Source organism: Protomyctophum parallelum (genome assembly GCF_964188405.1).
Source record: "Protomyctophum parallelum genome assembly, chromosome: 2".
Taxonomy (NCBI): Eukaryota; Metazoa; Chordata; class Actinopteri; order Myctophiformes; family Myctophidae; genus Protomyctophum; species Protomyctophum parallelum.
Genome location: NC_139699.1, coordinates 22,253,968 through 22,278,217, shown reverse-complemented (window position 1 = coordinate 22,278,217; position 24,250 = coordinate 22,253,968). Strand labels below are relative to the sequence as shown.

At 42.8% G+C, this 24,250-nt stretch overlaps 1 protein-coding gene across 1 annotated transcript; it reads right to left on the bottom strand.

Annotated features, from left to right (window-relative positions):
• Positions 1 to 263: 263 nt before the first annotated feature.
• On the bottom strand, positions 264 to 23,880 carry LOC310854563 (globoside alpha-1,3-N-acetylgalactosaminyltransferase 1-like; the record flags this gene model as incomplete). Its single annotated transcript, XM_083759241.1, has 11 exons — positions 264 to 383; positions 10,493 to 10,628; positions 12,073 to 12,150; positions 13,142 to 13,275; positions 13,603 to 13,719; positions 14,232 to 14,345; positions 14,588 to 14,696; positions 16,005 to 16,139; positions 19,000 to 19,010; positions 22,821 to 23,000; positions 23,788 to 23,880. The coding sequence occupies 11 exons, from the start codon at positions 23,878 to 23,880 to the stop codon at positions 264 to 266; spliced, it is 1,227 nt and encodes a 408-aa protein (XP_083615367.1).
• Positions 23,881 to 24,250: the final 370 nt, after the last annotated feature.

Below are 24,250 nucleotides of genomic sequence, written 5' to 3'. Positions count from 1 at the left end.
ATTATACTGTGGGATCTCAGTAGGAAAACCCCGTTATAGTGAGTGCATTGCCATAGTGACCAGCCACGCTGTCTGTCGCAATGCACGTCAGAGCGTGAGACGCCCACTCAGGAAGGTGATAGGCCAGGTGTATGTGCCGAATCTCAATAAAGAGGTGCTGACGTTTTCGGCTTAGGTGTGGAAACACTGTAGGCCAGACGGAAATGATGCCGCGAGCAATCAACGGCAGCCGTGCGGCATCAGGCCGAGTATAAAAGACGCTCTCACTCTGAGCACAGCAGCAGCTGGTTCATCACGAACTGACAGAGGCACACCTCACGAGAGACTTCGGTTGGTAAGAACTGACAGAGGCACGCCTCACGAGAGACTTCGGGTGGTAAGAACTGTCAGAGGCACACCTCACCAGAGACTTTGGTGGTAAGAACTGACAGAGGCACGCCTCACGAGAGACTTCGGGTGGTAAGAACTGACAGAGGCACGCCAGTCTATGGGCACGCCTCACCAGAGACTTCGGGTGGTAAGCGACACTATGTTTCCCATACACGCCCCACTGTTACAGTATATCGCTTTGTATGCATGTCCTCATCGCCACTCTATCTGACAGGATAGGATAGGATCGAAGCCGGACACGGAGAGGCGAGGTGGAAGAGAGGCGGAGGACGCCACTCACTCCTCGTCCCTCTGCCCAGAGAGAGAGAGAGACAGCGAGGGCACCTCGCCGCCTCGGACCGACGCCGCACACACAAGATCGTAAGAGAAACCTTACCACTGTTCACATATCACTCACCTGACGAGTCAAGGTGAGTTAAAGGCGAAGACTCCGCTCAGGCTATATATATTGCCACGGATGGGGAGGCTAGCGAGACCCTTTGGGCTGAAGCGGGGAGCACACCTGTGTTAACACCATACCTGAGCGACACTACCTGTCCCGGGACCCGGCAGGGAGAAGAGGACGTAGCTACGAACTGTGTTATTCTATGCTATTCTATGCTACGTACTGCTGTACGTTACCATTCCCTGGACTGCTATGATTTCCACTCATAAATAAGAGGCTGCACACCTCAATCGTGAACCTTCTCCACTGTCTCCGTCTCCAACCTCAGACTGTCACAATACACAACACAACAAGTACGTCCCTACCCATCCCTCTAAGATGACCCTTTATAGGGGAACCTTTTCCAGTAGCCATTGTTTAGTCTTCTGTTTAAATTGGATATCAGTTTAACACTGGTTTCCAGGCTGGTCCCACTTTAATTTTAAAAGTAGAGAGCACCACATCTACAATACTAGCTCTGGTGAAATGGTTGTGTACCTCGTTTACCTGCCTGAAACATGTTCTTAAAACTGTTGGGACCTCTCCGTATTTAATTGTATGGACCATGCATGTTTAGTCTAGCCATTGTAACCTTGGATTCTACTGGGAGCCAGTTCAGCTCCCTGAACTGGTTCCTTCCTATATGGGTTCTGGGTTCCATCCCCATAGTATAACCCTAATCAGTCTATTTTGAGCTGACTGTAGCTTTGTTTTAAAAGATTTAATCAAGCCCTCGAACCACGATGTACATGCAAAATCAAAGTGGCACAGGATAAGGGAGTTGGCCACCACTCATTTCGTCTCCCTATCCATGTATCTTGCGGTTCAAGCTAGAAACTTAGTCAGTCCGGACTGGAGACCTTGTTTAGCACCTTGCTGGCCATACTTCGGACGTCTAAGGGCCGATTCATACTCCTATTTTAGAGCCGAATAAAAGTCGGTTCCGCTCTGTAGAGCCTACAATTTGACGTCATTTGAGGTTCGGGGGGGGGGGGGGGGGGGGGGCGGGCGGGTACCGTCTTAAAGTCGGCTCTTCGGTGCTACTGAAAATTTCTGACGAGCCGAAATCATTTCGGCACTACAGCGCCGAAACAGCGGTAAAATAGGAGTATGAATAGGCCCTAAGTTACCCTCCAAAATACAACCCAGGTATTTCACTGATGATTTTGCTGCTATGTATTCCTAATTTATTTTGAACTCGAAGTCTGTGGTTCTTCCTAATTAGATTTTCGAGTCAAACAGAATTGATTCTGTCTTCCCTGATTGTAAAGATAACTTATTATTTATAAGCCAGGAACTAACATTGGCTACTTCCTCACTCAGGTAGCTTTCTAAAGTGATTTGATCCTTGTGGGACATTAGCAGAGCAGAATCATCAGCGTACAGGAACAAATCACAGTTACATGAAGCATCTGTCATATCATTCACATACACTGAAAATAGGGCTGGACCTAGAATGTTTCCTTGTGGCTAGGCTAGGCTAATTTTAGCCTCAATCTTTTTATTAATATTATTTTCTTTTTTTTGTAATCACCCAAAACTGTATATTGTAACGCCAGGGCTCCACTGGTCGCGTCTGCGTCGCGTCTCCGTCAGCGTCGGGAAAGTTCCCTTTTAATCAATGGAAGGTGGCTCCACTGCCCGCGTTGCGTTGTGCTGCGTTCGGTGACTCAAAAATTGCCCCGGTTCGTTTTTTGACGCACGCACGCGTCCAGTCATGTATAAAAGAATGTTGCTGACGCGCAGTTTTCAAAAGCCTGCGGTGGAGCACCTCTAGCGTGACGTTGACGTTGTCATGACGCGAGCAGGATGCGACGGAGACGCAACGCGCCCAGTGGAGCCCTGGCGTTACATTGAGGCAGTACCGCTTAGTTATATTAAAAAAGAAAATAATCTGGGCAATGAATCAGAGAAAAAAGGTTTTAATTGGTGAGGTGGCATCATATCATACTATAATTAACCGGATGTCTGAGTGTCTGTGTGTGTCTGTCTGTCAGAAACATTGCCGTAACTCCTTAATGCCAATACCAATCACTCCCACTTTTCACGCAGGCATTGACCATATGAATATGGAGGGCGTAACGAAGCCCTTTTTTCCATTTGACACATTAATGATTATTAATTAATTTATTAGTCAATTACAAACGCACCCAGGCGCAGTACCCTTCACGGCCACAAGGGGGGGCAAATATCTCACAACGGGTAAGGACTAGTGAGTACAAAGACAAAGAGGTGTCACACTAGTGGCACACTCCGTGTCCATTAAGCATTTCAATAACCAATGTTTTCTGATCTTGCAAAAAGGCCAGATGGCAAAAAGATAGAAATGGGCTGGAGACTCTTCTTCACTTTAGCATTATAGCCATGTGAGCATTATTAAATCAATAAAATAAAATAAAGTTAACAAAATAAATATAAATAAAGTGATTTTACTATGCAGAGCCACTCAGAGGTTGTCACAGCATTGTTTGTGACTTGACCTTAACGACACTGTAAAATCATTTTTATGGCAATTACTGAAACATTGACCAACACATTTTACAGTATACTTTTTTGATTCATTAATTATCTGTCTATCTCTTATAGTACTTTAGTTTTGGTATCATGTGTCTTCTGATTCGTATATATTTCTGTTGTAAATTGCTGACTTGTATATTGTTGATTTGTGTTCTGTATTCGGCTACATGAGGGCCTGCCCCTCAATTGTACTCCGAATTGAAATAATAATAATAATAATAAAACTTTATTTGTATAGCACCTTTCATGACATCAAATGCAGCTCAAAGTGCTTTACAGAACAATGGAGAATAAAAGAAAAGCAAGGCAACGACATTAAAAAACAAGCAGTAATGCAATACAGTGAGGACATGAATAACAAAAAAATATAAGATAACTTAAAAGCAATGTTGTAGAAGTGGGTCTTGAGCTGAGCTTTAAAAATGTCTACAGAGGCTGCCTGACGAAGGTACAGTGGGAGCTTGTTCCATGCCGACGGCCCGTAGAAGCAAAAAGCTGCTTCCCCGTATTTTTTAGTTGCCATTTTTTTAGGCAAAGCGAGCAGGCCAGCAGTGGAAGACCTTAGCGGGCGGTTTGGGACATATTTAGGCAGGCAGTCATGTAGGTAGGAAGGTGCGAGACCATTGAGAGCTTTATAGACAAGTAAAATAATTTTTAAATCAATCCTAAAAACAACCGGAAGCCAGTGCAGTGATGCCAAAACTGGAGTAATATGTTCTCTCATCTTAGTTCTAGTTAAAACTCTGGCTGCTGCATTTTGGACAAGTTGTAATCTGTCAGTTGTTTTCTTAGGCAGTCCTGAAAAAAGTGCATTGCAGTAATCAAGCCGAGAAAAAACAAAGGCGTGGATTAGCGTTTTTGCATCGTCCAAGGACACATAGGCTCTGATTCGTGCAATATTTCTAAGGTGAAAAAAGGCAATCTTGGTAACATGATTAATGTGTGAATTAAAATTCAATTCGGAATCAATAATAACCCCCAGGTTCTTTACTGTACCGTTACTGTCTACAGTCAGGTTGCCAAGTCTGCTTAATATTGATTCTTTCTGCTCACTAGAACCGATTATGAGAACTTCTGTCTTGTCCTCATTTAGCTTGAGAAAGTTCTCACTCATCCAACATTTGATGCTAGACAGACAGGTAAGCAGCGGGTCTAAAGCACAGGGATCATCTGGAGCCACAGATAGATATAATTGGGTATCATCAGCATAGAATTGAAAATTGACTCCGTGATTGGCAATGAGTTCGCCCAATGGCAGTATGTACAAGGAGAAAAGCAGAGGGCCAAGAATCGAGCCCTGTGGAATACCAGAACTGATGTCGTGTTTGTCTGAGTCAAACTCGGCTAGATTGACAAAGTAACTTCTGTTTGATAGGTAGGAGGAAAACCAGGACAGGGCCGTACCAGACAGGCCTATCCAGTGCTCCAGACGCTGTATTAAAATTGAGTGATCAATCGTGTCAAATGCAGCCGTTAGATCTAGAAGTAAGAGAACGGATACATGTTTCTTGTCAGCAGACACCCTAAGATCATTCATTACTTTTACAAGTGCTGTTTCTGTGCTGTGACCTTTCCTAAAGCCAGATTGGAATTTGTTGTGCACATTATTGTTCTGTAGAAACACATCCAATTGATGAAAGATGCATTTTTCTAAAACCTTGCCCAGAAAGGGTAGATTTGAAATGGGTCGATAGTTACCCAAAACAGAGGGATCAAGATTGTGTTTCTTGAGAAGGGGCTTAACTACAGCAGTCTTCAGTGAGTCTGGGAAGACGCCTGATTGTAGAGAGCTGTTTACAATTTTTAGGATATCTCCAATCACACTGTCTAAGACTTCTTTGAGAAAGGTGGTGGGAATTGTATCTAATGAACAGGAGGATGATGTCATCTGGGATATAGTTTTGCGGAGTTCGTCTTCCTCAATTGCGCAGAACGATAATAGGCTCCCCCTGGAGAGATCTACCCTGGGACCATTAGCTGCTGTTTGAAGGTTTGCGCTAGCAGCAGCACCATTCATAATATCAGCTCTAATGCTAAACAATGTGTTGTCAAAAAAGCATGCAAACTCATTACACTTAGCTTTAGAGGCCGGGAATGACTGCTTGTAGGACTGGGGGGGTTTAAAAGTCGATCAATGGTAGAGAAAAGGACTCTGGCATTTTTCTTGTTCTCATTAATAATGCCAGAGAAATATGCCTGCCTTGCTAGACGCAAGGCTTTGTTATAGGCGACTGTTGACTTTTTAAGAATCTCTAGGTGGATGGTGAGTTTGTTTTTTCTCCAAGCTCGCTCAGCTCTACGACATTCTTGCTTCAGTGAGCGTGAAAGCTCATTTATCCAGGGTGTTACTCTGGTGTTATGTTGCTTTTTTGTTTTCAAAGGAGCCACTATATCAAGAGCTGACTCTAGTTTAAAAAAAAATTGAACCATATCATTCACTGGGGGAGTATCGGGCAGGGGGGGCCCAGGTGACGAGAGAACTCGTCGGCTGCAGAAGAGCTAAAAAAACGCTTTTTTATGGTATATTCAGTGATGTTTTTCTCTAGATCAGAGACAGTCATATTAAAACACAGCAGAAAGTGGTCTGATAGCTCAGGAATTTCAATAGTCCTTTCCACAGTGATGTTCAGCCCTCCAGAAATCACCAGGTCCAGAGTGTGCCCATGTTTATGTGTAGGCCCAACAACATGTTGGATAAAATCAAAGGAGTGCAATAACTCTAAGAAACCCATAGCCATAGCATCTGTAGCATCATCCAGGTGATGATTAAGATCACCTGAGATAAGAGTTCTGTCATAGTTAGTGGAGCAGATAGATAAAAGTTCTGATATTTCTGTTAGAAATATTGCTTTACTGCATTTTGGCGGGCGATAAATGCTAATCATTGGCATAGAGGCTTGACCATGTAGTATAGTGGCCTGGTATTCAAAGGAAGTAAAGCTGCCAAGGGTCAGAGCCTTGAATTTTAACGTGTCTGAAAAAATTATTGCCAGTCCACCTCCTTTCTTAGCCTCGCGAACAGAGTGAATGAAACTGTAGTTTGCGGGACAGGCTGGCGCTAGGAGAACAGCTCCATCTGAGCCAAGCCATGTCTCTGTTAGAAAGATTATATCTAGCTTCTCTTTACAGATTATATCATTTACAGAGGAGGACTTATTTGTTAGTGACCTGATGTTAAACAAGGCAAGATTAAGCTTGTTATCACATTTTTGGGGGCTGTGATGCCTGTGAGGTACAGTAACCAAACAGCATTCTCTCTCCAGACCACTCCTTGTGTTGGACACTCTATTTGAAATAACAGTAGGAATGTTGTGGACCTCAACCTGTGCAGTGATTGAAACACCAGGCTTTCTAGAAGCATGGGGTCCATACATGTTTGTTGCTGCGCATAATGGACCCTGTTCATATCAGTTATCAAATGTAATTTCTAGGCTATCTGGAGCTGGGTTTGGTGACAGTTGGAGACAACGTCTGGTAAGGGGGGTCGACTTTAATCCAATGTTTATCAGGTCCACCATGCCCGGGGTGAAAGAGAGATGTACTGGTGAGGGTGTTAGAAATTCTTCATCAGTCACACAGTCATCATCATCATCTTCATAGGAGCACAATCCTTCAATCGACTGTCGAACTTCTTCCAATGTCATGTCCTTGGAGGGCCTCTCGGCGGAAGCAGGGTACAGAGTAGCAGAAGCAGAGTAGCACAATGCTTCCATCGACTGTCGAACTGCTTCCAATTGTCTGTCTCCCACCAGGAGACGCTGTGACTTCATGCTCTGCGATTTCTTCTCCACCAGGGGACGCTGTGACTTCATGCTCTGAGATTTCTTCTCCACCAGGGGACGTTGTGGCTTCAAGCGCAGTGATCTTTTCTCCACCGGGGGACACTGTGGCTTCAAGCGCTGTGATCTTTTCTCCACCAGGGGATGCTGTGGCTTCCTGCGCTGTGATCTTTTCACGCTGTGACTTCATGCTCTTGGCGGCCTCAGTATCTTCTCCACCAGGGGACGCTGTGACTTCATGCTCTGTGATTTCTTCTCCACCAGGGGACGCTGTGGCTTCATGCTCTGTGATCTTTTCTCCACCAGGGGGCACTGTGACTTCATGCTCTGAGATTTCTTCTCCCCCAGGGGACGCTGTGGCTTCATCCTCTGTGATCTTTTCTCCACCAGGGGGCGCTGTGACTTCATGCTCTGAGATTTCTTCTCCACCAGGGGACGCTGTGGCTTCATGCTCTGTGATCTTTTCTCCACCAGGGGGCGCTGTGACTTCATGCTCTGAGATTTTTACTCCACCAGGGGACGCTGTAACTTCATGCTCTGAGATTTTTTCTCCACCAGGGGGCGCTGTGATCACATTCCCTGTTTTTGGCTCTGAGATTTTTTCTCCACCAGGGGGCGCTGTGACTTCACGCTCTGTGCGTTTTCCTCCTCCAGGGGGCGCTGTGACTTCACACTCTGTGAGTTTTCTTCCGCCAGGGGGCGCTGTGACTTCACGCTCTGTGAGTTTTTCTCCACCAGGGGGAGTTGTGACTTCACGCTCTGTGCGTTTTCCTCCTCCAGGGGGCGCTGTGACTTCACACCCTGTGAGTTTTCTTCCGCCAGGGGGCGCTGTGACTTCACACTCTGTGAGTTTTCTTCCGCCAGGGGGCGCTGTGACTTTACGCTCTGTGAGTTTTTCTCCACCAGGGGGAGTTGTGGGTTCACCATCTGTGACATTCCCTGTTTTTGGCTGCTTGGCGACCATTTCCACCATATTATCTGTTTTGGCTATGGCGCTATCTCTTGATTCTGCTCTGTCCTTGGAATTTATGTTGTGGGGCAACACGTTTCTGGCCAGTTTAGATAGTTGACAGGGATGATTCATATTATGAAATATGTTGGTGAAGAATAATTTAACACCCAACTTGTTTAGGTGTGTTGCGTCTATAAAAAGATGCCTTCTGTCCCAGAAAAAATTGAAATTGTCAATAAAATGGAATGATTTTTGCCCGGGCGATTCTTCTGTGCATGCCGTTGAGAGCCATTCATTGAATGCAAACAATCTGCTAAAACGCTCACTTCCTGTCATCGGAGGAAGAGGGCCACTTATCCAAATGTCAACATCAACAAGTGAGCTTAGGGTGGACAGTAGGGCTTTGAAATCCTTTTTTACGATTTCAGATTCTCGTTTTTCCGCATCACGTGTGCCAATGTGCAGTATCAGCGTTTTTATCATGGGGTGTGCATCAACAATCTCTTCAATTCTGTCATCCATATCAGAGACAGTGTCATTGGGAAAGCATATTACTTCAGCTTTTCTCTTTTTGTTACTTTTAACATATTTTACAGCCTGATCGCCGACAATCAGACATTCAGTCCTTTGCTCTCCATTAGCTACCCTGCTCGGAGTGGCGTTAACACGGTTATCTGATGGGCCACTAGACTCGGCCGCATTCAGCGGCTGAGTCAGCAATGGGTTAAATCTATTAGTCAGCCATATATTCTCCCTTTGGGGAGGTGTGTATTTAGATTTTCCTTTCGCATTTTTCCACTGCGGGGGGGTGGTTTTGGGTCTGGCTGGGAGCGCAGGCCAGCTGGTCTTATCAGGGCTCCGAGTCCTCCCACTTAGCCGTCCTTTCATGTTATCTCTGTTAGAAATCATTGTAGAGATAGTTGATGTTATTGCGGGCGGTGAGGTTCTCACCGCCCGCCCGCTACTCACAGTTTGTTTCATGTCCTTTGGCCTTGCGCCGGGAGTACACCAGACGAAAGAGTCATTCTGCGTGTGATTTTCCTTCCCGTTTTTTACTCCCAAATTCACTTTTAAGAGGTGTAATTCCGTTTCCAGCAAAGCAATCTTTTGAAGCAGCTTCTGAAAGTCCTCTGAGGAGATTGTTGGGGGCATGGCTGGCTATTAGCCAAATGTCCAGAGCTAGTTAGCTATATAGCTAGCTATGTGCCACGTACCCAGTCACAGAAGGTAAAAAAAGGGTATTTTGAAGTAGGCAAAAACTTCTATCTAAAGAACAAAAACAGTCCCATCGGTTTACAAGTATCTAGGATCCACTTGTAGAGATAAAAAAATAAAATAAAGCAAGGATATCATTTGAGGAATGCAAGCATAAGCGAGAGCAGCGAAGCGCCCTCACTGTACGAGGAGCAGAGCAAGTGGTACAGGGAATTAAATTAGGGATGACCCCCAAAGTGAATTGTGTAGAAACAAAGCCAGGTATGCTAGCTAGGATGGTTGTGGGAGTGCGAAAATCTTCATAGAGCTCAAAGCAACAGCAGCATAGCAGTGATGATGATGATTACCCTCCTGGCATACATGTACAGTATGTCATTAGTCCCATTAGTTACATTTTAATACTGTATAGGCATATACAGGGACGTGCAGAGTGTTTTTTTATTTTTTGGTACCGGCCGATGAGCCGGCCGGTGCGATAGGTCGGCCGGTCCGTGGGTGGGTCGGCCGGTCGAAAGGGTAACTCTGTCATTTCTCTACCGTTTTGGACGGGGGTGGGCTCATTTGAATTGTGTCTCTGGGGGTCTCACGATTCAAATGAGCCCACCCTCGTCCAAAACGGTAGAGAAATGACAGAGTTACCATTTCGGTAAAAAAAAAAAAAAAAAAAGAAAAAAAAATCCCGGCCGGCCGATCCACCCACGGACCGGCCGACCTATCCACGGACCGGCCGACCTATCCACGGACCGGCCGACCTATCCACGGACCGGCCGACATATCAAACGACCGGCCGACCTATCGCACCGGCCGGCCCATTGGCCGGTACCAAAAAAAAATATATATATATATATATTCCGGCCGGCTGACCCACCCACGGACCGGCCGACCCATCGTACCGGCCGACGAGCCGGCCGGTACAAATGGATTCTGCCCTTGCTGGAAAATGTTGTGTTAAAGTTCAGGAGACTTTCGGGGGGGAAAAAGCTATTCTCCTGAATGCAGGGCAGTTGTTTTACGGACGGGTAAAAGGACAGGGGCTGAAGCCCCCTTTGATGTCTATGTGTGTACGTCCCTGGGCCTATATCATAATAATAGGACATTTTCATTGGGAGATGAAAAAAAGACAAAAAATAAAAGCATTTGCCAAAGGCAATGACTGATAGTGAAGATGGCATTCATTCACAACATACTGCATCAATAAAATGACAACAATTATACATTGGGTCGCACCTCAGCGTAGTTCTTCACCAGCTGGGAAATACGAACCACCTTGATGTTATCTGGTACCTGGTCATAGTCTGCCCACAGGTACTCTGGAGACAGAATCTTGGTGGGCTTGTTGTACAAGAAGTACCTGAATGGATGGACAGACAGACAGACAGACAGACAGACAGACAGACAGACAGACAGACAGACAGAGACAGTTCATATGTCAAACTTGTTTAATGGTTCCCAAGTTTTTATGGTTCCTTATTCCATATGTTCCTTATAATTTTAATAAAATATCATTGCTGTCGGGCAGAAACCTCTTATCTGCTTATTTACCTCCTATTTACTTATTGTGGGTTTTTTCCGTAAATGAACGCCTTAATTGATCATGCTACAGCGTCACACAAATGCATCAAAAAGTAGCAGATCGGCAAGCTCAAGACACAGCGTGAAGCAGTTTTGACCTTGTAGATCTGCTACTTTTGCCATTTTTTTTATTTTAATCCTGAAAAGTCACAGTTTTTGGACATGTGGGGTTGTTTTAAAATAAAGTGCCAGGGGTTCTAAATGGATCCTTATTATTGGTGGTAACTCTGGGCCCATTTGGATCCATTTCTACACTCCCGCGTTTTAACAGCGGGAGAACAACGGAGAGCGACACATGAATTTCATTGGCTATCGCCCAATCGCCAAGGTTCCTCCGTCCAATTTTCGACTATCGCCTGTTCAACCTGCTATCGCCGCTGTTCGCCTGTTTATCCGTCTTATCCTTACTTGTACAGTATGTTGTATGTTCGGGGGGAAAAAAGCTCCCCTATGTAACCTTATAACTACTGTGCAGCCTCTGGGCGACTGATTTTCCCCCGTGGGATAATAAAGGTATCTATCGGTAGTTGGTCCCATAGACAAATAATGCACTTCCGGAGAATTCGTCTGGCTGTCGCACGCTGTTAAAATGCACTAAGCCAGACGAATTTTCCAGAAGCAGGTGAACAGGCGAGGGTCAACGTGGGCGGAGGAACATCGCCCGAAAAGATACAAAAATAATTCAACTGGGCGATGTGTCGGCCGATGCTCGCCCGATGTTAAAACACAGAGTTTAGATTGGTGTGTCATAGCAATTTAAATGAATTTGCCAAATGGGGTTTTGTGGCTAAATGCATATTGTCTCTGTCAGGGCCCGGGGTACAATTCATGTCGGGTGGAAACTTCAAAACAGATTTTTCATTTCAGGATTCAAATAGAAAAATAGCAAAAGTAGAAGATCTACAAGCTGAAAAATATGTTACTTCGAACCGCATTCCAAGCTTGTAGATCTGCTACTTTTGATGGGTTTGTTTGTGACGCTGTATCAAGTAGGGTGTTCATTTATTTAAAACCACAAAATATAGAGGTTTCTGCCCGACAGCAACGATTTGAAACGGCTGAGAATCACTGTTGTAGTACACTCAAGAGTGTATAGTGTGTGTGTGTGTGTGTGTGTGTGTGTGTGTGTGTGTGTGTGTGTGTGTGTGTGTGTGTGTGTGTGTGTGTGTGTGTGTGTGTGTGTGTGTGTGTGCGTGCGTGTGTGTGTGAGTTAACAAGTTTACTTGTTGAGATGGCTCTCTTCCTGCCAGGCAGCCTCGATGTCGTTCTCTGTGTCGATCTTGGACTTTTCAAAGCAGTACCTGAGGGGTCCAAACACGGGTCACTAGAGCGTCACAGCGCTTTCTTGACGACGACGGGCAATACAGGACAACGACAGGAAATAATTCCCCATGCATTTTTCCCATACGTTTCAAAAAGTATTTACTTAAAGATCTGTAAGCCTCGAACAAAGCCAACTCGGATCGTGACAAATCATGACAACAAACACCTTTTTTGGGAGCCAAACAAATAATTAGAAAGAAGAAGAAAAGGGCAGGGTACAACACTTTTTTGTTTTTGTTTTTCTTCTCTGTAATTATTTGTTCGGCTCCAAAATATTGTGTAGGCCTATGTTGTCATGATTTGTCACGATCCGAGTTGGCTTTGTTCGACGAGGCTTACAGATCTTTAATTAAATACTCTTTTGAAATGTCTATGGGATAGAAAAAAAAAAAAAAATCTTAATCTTTTCCACTCTTTCGGACAGAGTAGGATCTTATATTTGACATTTATTTGCTTATTTTACTGCATGTCTTCCTTGTATGTTGTATGGCATGACATTTATGTATAATTCTTTTTTTCCCCTGTATTATTGTTATTTTCAATGATATATATGAGGAACGTTCACATAACCACTCCACCTTCAAGTCACGTGACAAGGTTCTTCACAGCTGTTATCTGTTTGGATAAATTACATGCATTGGTTGTTTACACTTCCTGAAATGTATTTAGTGACAATGTCAGCCCATTCTTGAATTAAGCCTGAGGAAGGTCGCAAGACCGAAATGTTGCTCAATAAAATTGCTCTGAACTAGCAAGTGGCAGTGTGCGGATGTCCCTTCTTTCACATTGTATACTCTCTGTCATCATCGCACCTGCTCCAAATTGCCTGCCGGGTGTGCGGAAGTCTTCTCTCTACCGAAATGTCTATGGGAAAAATGCCCATGTGTTTTGGAAACTCTGTACTACGGAGTACAAACATTTATATTATGAAGGAGACTAGTATAGAATGATGATGAAAGCCATTTGTACCTGACCAGTTTGTACATGTCTTCAATGTAGCCTCCCCAGACTGCAGCGGTGTAGTAGTAATCACCTTCACCAGCTGGGATGAAGGCCTGGGATGCTCTACGACGTTCATATGGAAAACCATCTCTATCTGTGCTCTGATAATAGAACAGAAATGATCACACATGAAGAATGCACTTACATACATACTGTACACACGCACGCATGCACACACACAATCAATGGCATTTTAACTGCAAAGTTGGAGTCTTCTCCTTTATCTGTAACAAGGAGCATGGGAATGCACTGTATAGATTTCAGGAGATGTGTTCAATAAAGCTGCATAAATCTCTCGATATACAGAGCATATATATAAGTGTTTTGTCAGTTTTTCAACAATACGATACAATCACATTACAAAGTTTGCCCTATAACTGTAGAACAGCCTTATCAAACATAGGCGTGAATGTAAGATAGAAGTAAACCATGTAGTAGCCACGGTGGAGAGTAGCTGTCAGGCGGCTCAGAGACTCTGCCCCGAAGCGAGCGTAGAACACACTGTCCACATCCATCATGAACAGGTAGTCTGACTCGTTGCGGATCTGAGAGAAGAGAGAAAATAACTGGAGCTTATATTCAGCCTGGTCTTACAGCAAATTCTTAGGGGGAGAAATATGTATATATGTATTTCCGTATGATAGGCTATGTACGAATGATCAAATCAAATGCGGACCATGTTTTAGAGCAGTGGTTTTCAACCCTTTTCACATCAAGGACCATTATTTATTCAGCAATTGAGCCACGGACCACCATTTGATGACATTTAGGGCTCCATTTTCATCACCCCTAAACCCCTTATCCCTAAACTTCTTTGCCTTTTTTTACTATTTTGCAAAACATTTTTTATAGTTATTAATTAGTAATTAATAGAAAAGGTTTGAAAACCCCTGCCCCAAATTAATCTATAGTATTTGGCCGTGGATTGAAAATACATACTGTAGGCGTAAAGTGGTTAACTGATCGTGATGCCATTTTAACTAATTTAGCTGGGGACCCCCTCCCCTCCCCCGGAACCCCTGCTCCACACCATCCCTCCGCAAAGCCCCACATGTACCTGTTGATCAATGTAGATGGTGGCCCACTTCATTTTGGACAGGACCACTTCCTGCCAGCGGTTTGCTCCCGGGATCCTGATGGTTGTAATCTTTCTGCGAGCTGCGAGCTTTATCTAACAGGTTGAGGACATTTCAATATAATAATCAACTGATCTGCATTGAAATCTGAGAAATGGAAGCCGTCCTTCCTGGAAGCTAACAATCAATGCAATATCTGAACATCACAATGCGGATGCATGGCCTTTTTTGCCAGTTTCTCCAATTGATTTTCTCCTTTATCGTTCTCCACATTTAGATTTTTACTCTTGCAACAGTGTATGTATGATATTTCATTTCTTTTTTTTCAAATACCTACCTTTGGAACCTCGTCCTCATGGTCTGTTAACACATAGTAGGTCACATGATAGCCAACAAAGAAGTACTCCTCTGCTGTCTCCAGGAAACGCTTCAGGTAGCGGGTGTACCTTTGAGGATGCAATAAATATATACGGTAAATAAATACATTAAACTCCATCAGACCCAGGACCCTATTAAAATTGACCACATTGGTACCCTTGCATCGTTTTAGAACCTTGGTGAGCATACAGACCCCCACAATATGTTTTTAGATCATTTTGAAATTTGTTTTAGCTTGTTTCAGTTTTAGTTTTAGCTTTTTATTTGTAAACTTATGTAATTCACATGTGTACCTTTTGTTTTTCTTTTCCTGATCTTCTGATGTACTGTGATGTTTTTTTCTATGTGATTGTATTACTCGACGACACTGAAAATGAGTTTGATTACTCAGTGTAATTTCGAGAATAAATAAAACTTGAATGAATGGATTAACATTTGTAAAGTAATTAGCATGGATATAATTAGCAATTTTTTTAGTACAACATTTCTCATGGAATGTATAAACTACAAGTTAACACGTTTCCTGTATCTCTGCTACAGCTTGCTAGCAACTGTGTAAACTCAGCCGAAATGGCTTAACCCATTTTGGACGGATGCCGATGTTGCTATATATTGTATGTAGCCAGGCAGAGTTGAGCCTTGAACTGTTAAGTAACAGTTGAACCAATAAAGCATTACACTTGTTTACAAGAGGGTCCACCTAGTTCAATTCATCAAAACATTTAGAGACGTACGATAATGCTCTGACACTATAGGATACTCTGGCTTCATACACACAAAGATCAACTGTTCTGTGCTCTGCCTGTGTTTCATGGCCGCCTCAATGCTTTTTCAATGGAAGTCATGTGGTTTGACCAAACACTTGTGTTTGATTGCCCCCCTCCCCCCAATCAAACACAAGTGTTTGGTCAAACCACGTGAAACCATGAACCATGAACCACGTGAAGCCATGAAACACCGAGGGGGGGGGCAGCATTTTTTGTGAATAGAAATTGTCTGGAGCTACTGTTGTCTACATTACACAATGTAGGGGTTAAGACGGTTAAGTAACGTGAGGATAAATAAAGAAATTAATGAATGTGAGAAAACAGTTTAATATGTGTATTTATGAAGCGTGTGTGTGTGTGTGTGTGTGTGTGTGTGTGTGTCATCATACAGCAGGTATGCATTATGATGACTGAGAGGTGTGTGTATGTGTCATACAAATCAGCATGCATACATGACTTGCATGGTGCGTGCGTGCACCAGTTTCGAAAGGGCTGGTGCGTACGTGTTCATGTGTGTGTGTGTGTGTGTGTGTGTGTGTGTGTGTGTGTGTGTGTGTGTGTGTGTGTGTGTGTGTGTGTGTGTGTGTGTGTGTGTGTGTGTGTACCCACTTGCCAACTGCAAGCACAAGAATTGCAACTCTGGGCTCCATCTTCTTGTAGACTGCATCTATGACCAGGGGATCAAACGTTCCTTCCCAAACCAGAGGAGAATTCCAGGGTGTGACTGCGCTCACATCTCTTCTCCTGTTCACAATCACAATTATGTTGAAGCCTGTCTCTCAGTGAGGTTGGTGCTTTACACTGAATACACTGTCTCTCAGTGAGGTTGGTGCTTTACACTGAATACACTGTCTCAGTGAGGTTGGTGCTTTACACTGAATACACTGTCTCTCAGTGAGGTTGGTGCTTTACACTGAATACACTGTCTCTCAGTGAGGTTGGTGCTTTACACTGAATACACTGTCTCTCAGTGAGGTTGGTGCTTTACACTGAATACACTGTCTCTCAGTGAGGTTGGTGCTTTACACTGAATACACTGTCTCTCAGTGAGGTTGGTGCTTTACACTGAATACACTGTCTCTCAGTGAGGTTGGTGCTTTACACTGAATACACTGTCTCTCAGTGAGGTTGGTGCTTTACACTGAATACACTGTCTCTCAGTGAGGTTGGTGCTTTACACTGAATACACTGTCTCTCAGTGAGGTTGGTGCATTACACTGAATACATACTGTATTTACAACTGTCACTGCTCCCTCCCCTCTAGTCCTGTAGAGGGTGGTGAAACCAGTGTTGATTTCGTCAACTAAATGACAAAAACTACATAAACGAAAGAAAAACTAAAAATGTTAGGGAGGGACTAAAGGAGAAGACATAATTTTATGCTTGGTTGCGCTTGGGCTGTGGGCGTTCTGAAAATAGCATAAAAGGACACAACGAGTCACGCTGCGACATGATGTGCGCTTGTAGATCTGCTATTATTAGTATGCAACCAAGTGTAAAATCTGCCATGACAAGACCAAGGCCCGCAAAAATGCATTTTTTTAGTCCTGGATTTAGTCGACTAAAATCATATGATATTTAGTTGACTAAAACTAGACTAACGCTAAAAACATTTCAGATGACTAAAATAAGTTTTTATTCCAAAGACTATAATGACTAAACTAAAAATCTAAATTTGCTGCAAAAATCAACACTGCAGGGTGAAACTCATCACTGGGGTTTAGACCAGGTTTAGACTGCACTGGCAAGGGATCTGGCAGGGGATCTGACAGGGGATCTGGCAGGGGATCCTCCTGGCCTTGGGGCAAACCATAGAGGCATGGTCAATAGTGTTGTTTTCGTCGACTAAAACTAAGACGAAAAATGTTCGTCGACTACCTCCCACTGACGAAAACTAAATGGAAACTAAATGAAAACTAACCTATGATGACTAAAACTATGACTAAATATACTGACAATTTCGTCAACAAATAAAAACTAGACTAAAATGTTAGGGACTAGTGGACAAGAGATCCAGTATAAGTCCTTTTACACTTGCGGTTGCATGCTGAAAATAGCCGATCTACAAGCGTTGTGATTAGACGTTGAATCTAGGTCTATATTTAGATCTTGATTAGCCAAGCTATGTTTAGACCATCTATATTGAAACGACGTTGTTTCAACGACTAATCTAAGCCTAGACTGCTAAAAAACTTTCCTTTTTAGATTATTTTTACCCAATTCTTTTGGCGGCAATTTAGCCGTCTAAAAGCCGACTATTGCTCAGTGTGTACACTGAGCCTATATAGCCCTACGGCACCATGCAAGCTAGATCCGGCCCTGCTGATTACCCAGGGGGAAGGTGTGCAAAGAATGCACATGACTCACTGTGTCCCTCTTCAGCCATACAGTGACTCAGTGAAGAAATGTTAAGTTATAACCAACCACCGTCAGTCACCCTGGCATATATATGCCTAAATGTTTAAAGCCCTCCTTTTCCAACCAAGGCTCATGTTTTAGGTTGTAATTGAGAAAGTAAAAGATGAGTGTATTTTTTTTTCCTTTTTTTTCATTTGCTGCTTTCTTGGGGCTAAATAAGTATTTGTTTTTTACAAAATGTAATAGCGATTTATTATTTTGTATTATTTACTATAGTCCTACTAGATGCCAGGAAATTACATCTGGCCACAAAAGATCACAGGGTCTACTGAATGTGAAGGGGGTTTCATACTGTGTTGTAGGCTCAATATGTCAGTTTGTCACCTCAACCTTCACATTCAGTAGATCCTGTGATCTTTTGTGGCCAGATGTAATTTCCTGTGGTCTAGTAGGACTATATTTAAAAAAAAAGTTTGTAAAAGAAAATGAATATTTAGCCCCATGTTCGAATCCAAGTACTTAAAAAAGTACTTGGATTAAAAAAGTAGTTTCAAGTACTTAAAAAGAGTCATAACTCAGTGCTGCTCACTCGAGTTGGTGAAAAGTGAAGAATGAATGACTTTCACCTTAGGTGTCCCTATTTTAGGCAAGCCATTATGTGAACATTTACAACACTTAAAGTTTCTGAAATTCTAAATGTTCTGAAATGTTAAATTATTATCTATTGAATAGGGCTCAAGTTGTTAATAATGCCGGTTCTTCTACTTACCCAATTAATGCTCTCGGCTGTGGGTATTGAAGTCTGAAAGAAAATATGAACCATATTAGTCTTATATACATTACAGACATGCACGTGCAGACAACACAGAATGCATTTAGGAACAAAGGTGAGTCTCACCCCTCAGGCATCAGGAGGTCACCAACATGCCATAGTTCCTTGGGGGTTTCCTTGGGGGTTTTCTTTGGGGGTGTCTGGGGAGTTTCCTTGGGGAGTTCCTTGGGTTGGCTTGTTACTTTCTCTACTGTCAGGCTGTTTTCTTTGCAAACGCTTGAGCGGGGAGACAGGATATAAATCATACAGATCGTCTGCCAAAGATGTGACTTTAAAGGGTCATTTCTAAAAGGCATGCATATGTTGCTCACATGATTTATTCTTTATTCATATCCTGTGTGAATTTGACCCAGACGAAATATCTGAAATATCTGCAAAAAGCAATTAAGACAAAAACACTAAACCAGATCTCACCTTGTTATGGCCTGGGGGCCATAAACAGTAGACCACACATAGATGAACCTAAACACACAGGACATTTTGTTACGCACACTGTATGACAAGTGAGTGTCAGAATAAATAAGTGAATACAAAATGTATACTGTATATCCTTTTGCACTGTTGGCCTAGCAGAGAACTGCAGGATTAAAACGTTTATTCATATCAATTCAAGTAGATATTGCTTGGTGCCTGCCTTGGGACCATCGAGATGCAACATGTCAATTGTCTGCAAAAACGTTGGCCATATGTTTATTCTCTGGCAATTGGGTTATACCCCTCAATATTGCCTTTGCATTGAACGCTGATCGGTTCTCACATCAGAAAAATCACACCCATGTGAAGTGAGTGGTGCAACTCTGTGTGCTCTTTCTGCATGAAATAGTAGATTAAACTGAAACTCTTACCTCGTCAAGACCATAGCAGTAACTAAGGCGATGAGGATGTACCCAGTACTCTTACAAGCCTTCAACAGCATGTTGTCACTTCACAGCACATCAGAGCCGCTTATACGGCTGTGAGGTTATAAGAGCCAAATCGAGGTCACAAAGGTATAAATAATTGAAATAAATACTGCAAAAATCTAAACTATGTTAAATTGTTGTTACATTGAAGAACTGTGATAACAGCAGTAACAGATTTCTATCTGAAATAAACAGATTCACACATACAGAGTCAGCAGCTGTCTACAGAAGGCAACGAGAAGCATGTCTGGACAGAGAGACAGGAGAGGGGTGGGTCGTACATACTCATTATATATTATTTCAGTAAAACTACACTTGTAGCAGGTTCAACTGGTCCCACCAGTTGTTACAATTACAATTTACAATTTAGGCATTTAGCAGACGCTCTTAATCCAGAGCGACTTACATTAAGCAAGAACAAAAAGCATGGGAATACATCACATAAAAAGCATTTATCATGAAACATGCGTAAGCTAAGAAAGTAACAGTGGAATATCTATATAATGAAACTATACATATAAACTATACATATATACTATACTATGCTATACATATGTACTATGACGTGCTATGACTACATACAATGCAATTATAGTGCTGTCTACATAACATGGTATAAGTCTGTATCAAATGCTATCTAAGTCTACAGAAATGCTATCTAAGGGGGTAGGGTAAGTGCTATGGGCCATGATGGAGTCTGAAAAGGTGGGTTTTCAGACTAAGGCGTAAGATTGGGAGTGATGCTGCAGTTCTGACTGCAATGGGAAGTGCATTCCACAGTTTTGGAGCCAGAAGGGAGAAGAGTTTGGGACGTGTGGAGCGTTGTCCTGGTGGTTGTATTTGGAACCACCGGGAGGGTCTTCAGAAGCCAGGACCCCCGGGACCCACCTTATAGCTTCCAGCAGTGCCCTCAGACAGTACGCACAGCAGAATCATGAGTGTGCCGAGTGTTACTCAGACACCTACAAATGACCAGATTTGACTGAGAGCCCGCCATCACGCAAACTCACATTTTTTCACCAGAGGAGAAATGAGTTAATAGCACAGGCAGACTCTTCACATACTAGACTAGCATGTCTGAAATAAGCGTCAGAGCTGAATTCGAAATTTAAATGTGAAATAAATGCTTAAACATGTAGCTATTGTAATGTTAGAGACCACATAAGTGAACCTTTCAAGCCTGTTTTCTCAACTCGCTGTTTTCTGCAAGACTGGTGGGACAAAATGTCAATTTGAAGCTATTAATAGATTACATCTTAAATGACAGTCACTGTACCAAAAAATAGAAAGACCTTAAAAAATAATTTGGAGGCAGATGAAACTAGAACTGCACTCTGTCGAGTGCATACTTGCTTGTTGCACACTAGTAGGCCATAAATGGCCAACTAGTGCGCAAGCAGAGCACGCAAGTACTTTTGACCGCTGTAAACTGTCAAATCTCAGTATCTCATATATGCATATAAACACCTAGTATTATTAAGTATGGTTCAAGTTTTTATCTATATAAGAAATACAGTTTTATCGATGTAGATATATTCTGGATCCCTTTTTAGTTTTTTAAAGAAAAATAAATCATTGATTTGTGATGAAAAAAAGGTATATAAACTGAATTAAAATATGTTATACAGTATCATTATTCTGTAAACTGTGGAATCTCAGTATCTCTGTGAAGGAACGTTTGAAATGTCTAATTATTAGGTGTAACTATTTGCTACCTATCTACTTTATGCATGTAAACACCTAGTATTATTAACTATGGTTGACTACGTAGCTCTAAATGATGACGTAAGACATACGTATACATATACATATACTATATAGAGTATGTAGTTGTAAGTTGATTAGCGGTATACTGTGGCGTCAAATAAATACTTTTTGAAAAGTCTATGGGGAAAATGAATGGGGAATTATTTCCTGGGCCCTCGTAGGGGGTGGGACTGCGGCGCTCTATAGTACCCTCACCCAAGGCAGGGGTGTGAGTGACACACTGTATATGACATTAAAGTGCAACGTGCATTCAGGTAGATCAGTAGATTTAGTAGATCAATAGACAAACAGGGGCGTGCACAGATAGACACTTAGTGGTGCTCGAGCACCTGCCCTTTTGCCCTCTGGACAGCAATGTGCAGTTTTGTACAGTTTGTTCATTTAAATGTATATTGTACAGTGTATACAGTCAGCATATGTGGCCCATGGTGACATTGATCAATTCTGGATTAAAAGCTTCTAATATATTATTTATGCCCCAAAATCTATAAATCTCATACTGACTAAGGCAGACGGTGGTTCCACATGCCGCACAAGGTGCCCTTTTTCACTTGAGCACCTGCCCCTCCAAATGTCTGTGCACGCCACTGAGACTACATGTTAGGCAGCATCAGGTCACTACAGAATCAAATCTGTCACCAGTTGGGTCGTATCTCAGCATAGTTCTTCACCAGCTGGAAATACAGTACGTCTGGCCCAACCTGGTCATAGTCTGACCACAGGTATTCTGAAGATAGAATTATTGTATACAAGTCCCGAATGTATATGGTCGGTCGGTCAAGATAAAACAGAAAAATAAGAGGATGTACTTGCATTGCAGCTTTTAATAAAATACTGTGCTATGCGAGAATGTGTGTGGGTTTCTTTTAGCGAACCTTATTCCTGCACTTTTAGCGAACCTTCTTCCTGCTGTGATTTCTGTCAACACAGATGTTTGCTTCAAGTAATTGTACCTCAAAATTGTACGTACAGTTTGAGTACATAATACTGTAGTTACTTTCCACCACTGGTCAGCAGCTATACATAAACATATGTGTCCTATATAGGTCAGGAGTTACATAGAGGGTATGTACTATGCACATGCATTAAGTCAGTGGAAAATCGAGTGGCAAATTGAGTTTAATGCCGTTTAATGCAATCAGATAGTACTTTTCTGTTGTGGGCTGTCAAGGCCAGAAAGCAGTCAGTAGGCGTTCCCGCATAACGTCCGGGTATGATGATGTCGCGCATAGCCTCTGTACATAAACACGTGTTGAGTGTCCAGCTCTGACTGTCCATAAAAGTGTTGTAAAATGATAATTCATGTTTATGGGCTGTTTTGGACCGGCCTCTCTAAATGATCACCACTGAACTATATATGACTCGGCACAGTAATCAGTGGAAAAACAGATACAAATATGTTCAAACATGTTCAAGCTAATTAATGTTAATCATGTGTGTATACAGTATGTACAGTATTGGTGTTTCGCTTACAGTATATATCTCAGGCTCGGCTCCAGGATGAAATGACTGAGGGGGAAGTTGAAAATGGCACATCTAATTTTTAGATAGTAAAACAATATGTACGTAGAACTTAAACTGAGGGGGCGGCGGGTTTGTTGTGTCCAAACTGCTCGGACACGGTCGTTCAGGTTGTGACTGCTCTGCTGGGTCTGCTGGAGCCCCCAGCGCCGGTGGCGGTGACTCTTCTACGGGGTCGGTAGCAGCTGTGGCGCCGGTGCTCGTTGTTGGCGGGTGATGCTGCTGCTAGACGGGTGGAGGCCGCGGCTTTAGAAATATACGGATATCCATATTTACTTTCCAATACTACAGCCAGGTAAGGTAGGAAGGAAGACGGAAGAGGTCAGAGGTGGGCTGCGTGTCTGACTGACTCACTTCCGTCGCAAGTCATTACGAAAATAAAATAATGTGACATGATGACTACTATAAAATGAATGTATTGTAAAACAAAACAATATAATTCAGATTTGTTTCTCACAATTATTATAATTTTATTAAAATAAAAATAATCTTGAACTTTTTATTTTATTTTTTACTTTAACTAAAAAAAAAGCAATTTCACCCCCGGCCACAAGGGGTGCAATGCACCCCCTGCACCCCCCAAGCTCCGCCCATGGGGCAGCCACAGAGAAGGCCCTGTCACCCCAGGTTCAGCGCATGGCCTTGGGGACCCTGAGTAGGCCGGCAGCACTGTACTAGCCTGGTTAATAAACCAGACTAATATCGCACGGACCGTGGGATATTAGTCTGGGGAGGCTCAGCTTGGATTTCATTTCCAGGGGGGGGCGGGTTGAAACATTTTCTCTTTGACGCAATTGGTCAGAGCTACTGTCAGTCAAAGGTCTCAAGCATTGAAAGTCACTGTACCAAAGCCCGCCCATATTGCATACCGTGTCCCGATTGGCCACCCCATTTCTCTGGTGTAGGAAATGGGCTTACAATTGAGCCTCTCCAGACCGTAATCCGCCGGCAGGCAATTTATTTTTGCCAACGGCTGATTCGGTCTGGTTTATTAACCAGGCTAGCACTGTACCTGAGGGAATGGGATGGGATAAGTGGCTGGTAGGAGGTCAGAGAGGTAGGGGGAGACGTTGTGTAGTGCAGTGTGTAGTGTGGTGAGGAGCATTTTGAAGTGAATTATTTGTGCAAATCCACTTTTGTTTCCAGTCCAATACAGGACTCCAATAAACCTCTTCAAACTTCTGCTGATTCATGTACAAAATTCAATGTACAAAAATCCATAAATTGTGCCATCACATATAAAAATATCTGTGCTTTATTGCTGGTCATGTTTATTTTTTTTAATAAATATATGATTAATCATTAAAATAGCTTCATAGAGCTCTGTCCCCCAGTCACACTAACCGTTACACAAGTCATTCTCCCCTCCATAACAATAATGAACTGGCCCTTTAGTGACATCAGCAACAGGAATTATGGCTTTCTACAAGTCTTTTGCACAAAATAATAATAATAATAACTTGAATTTATATAGC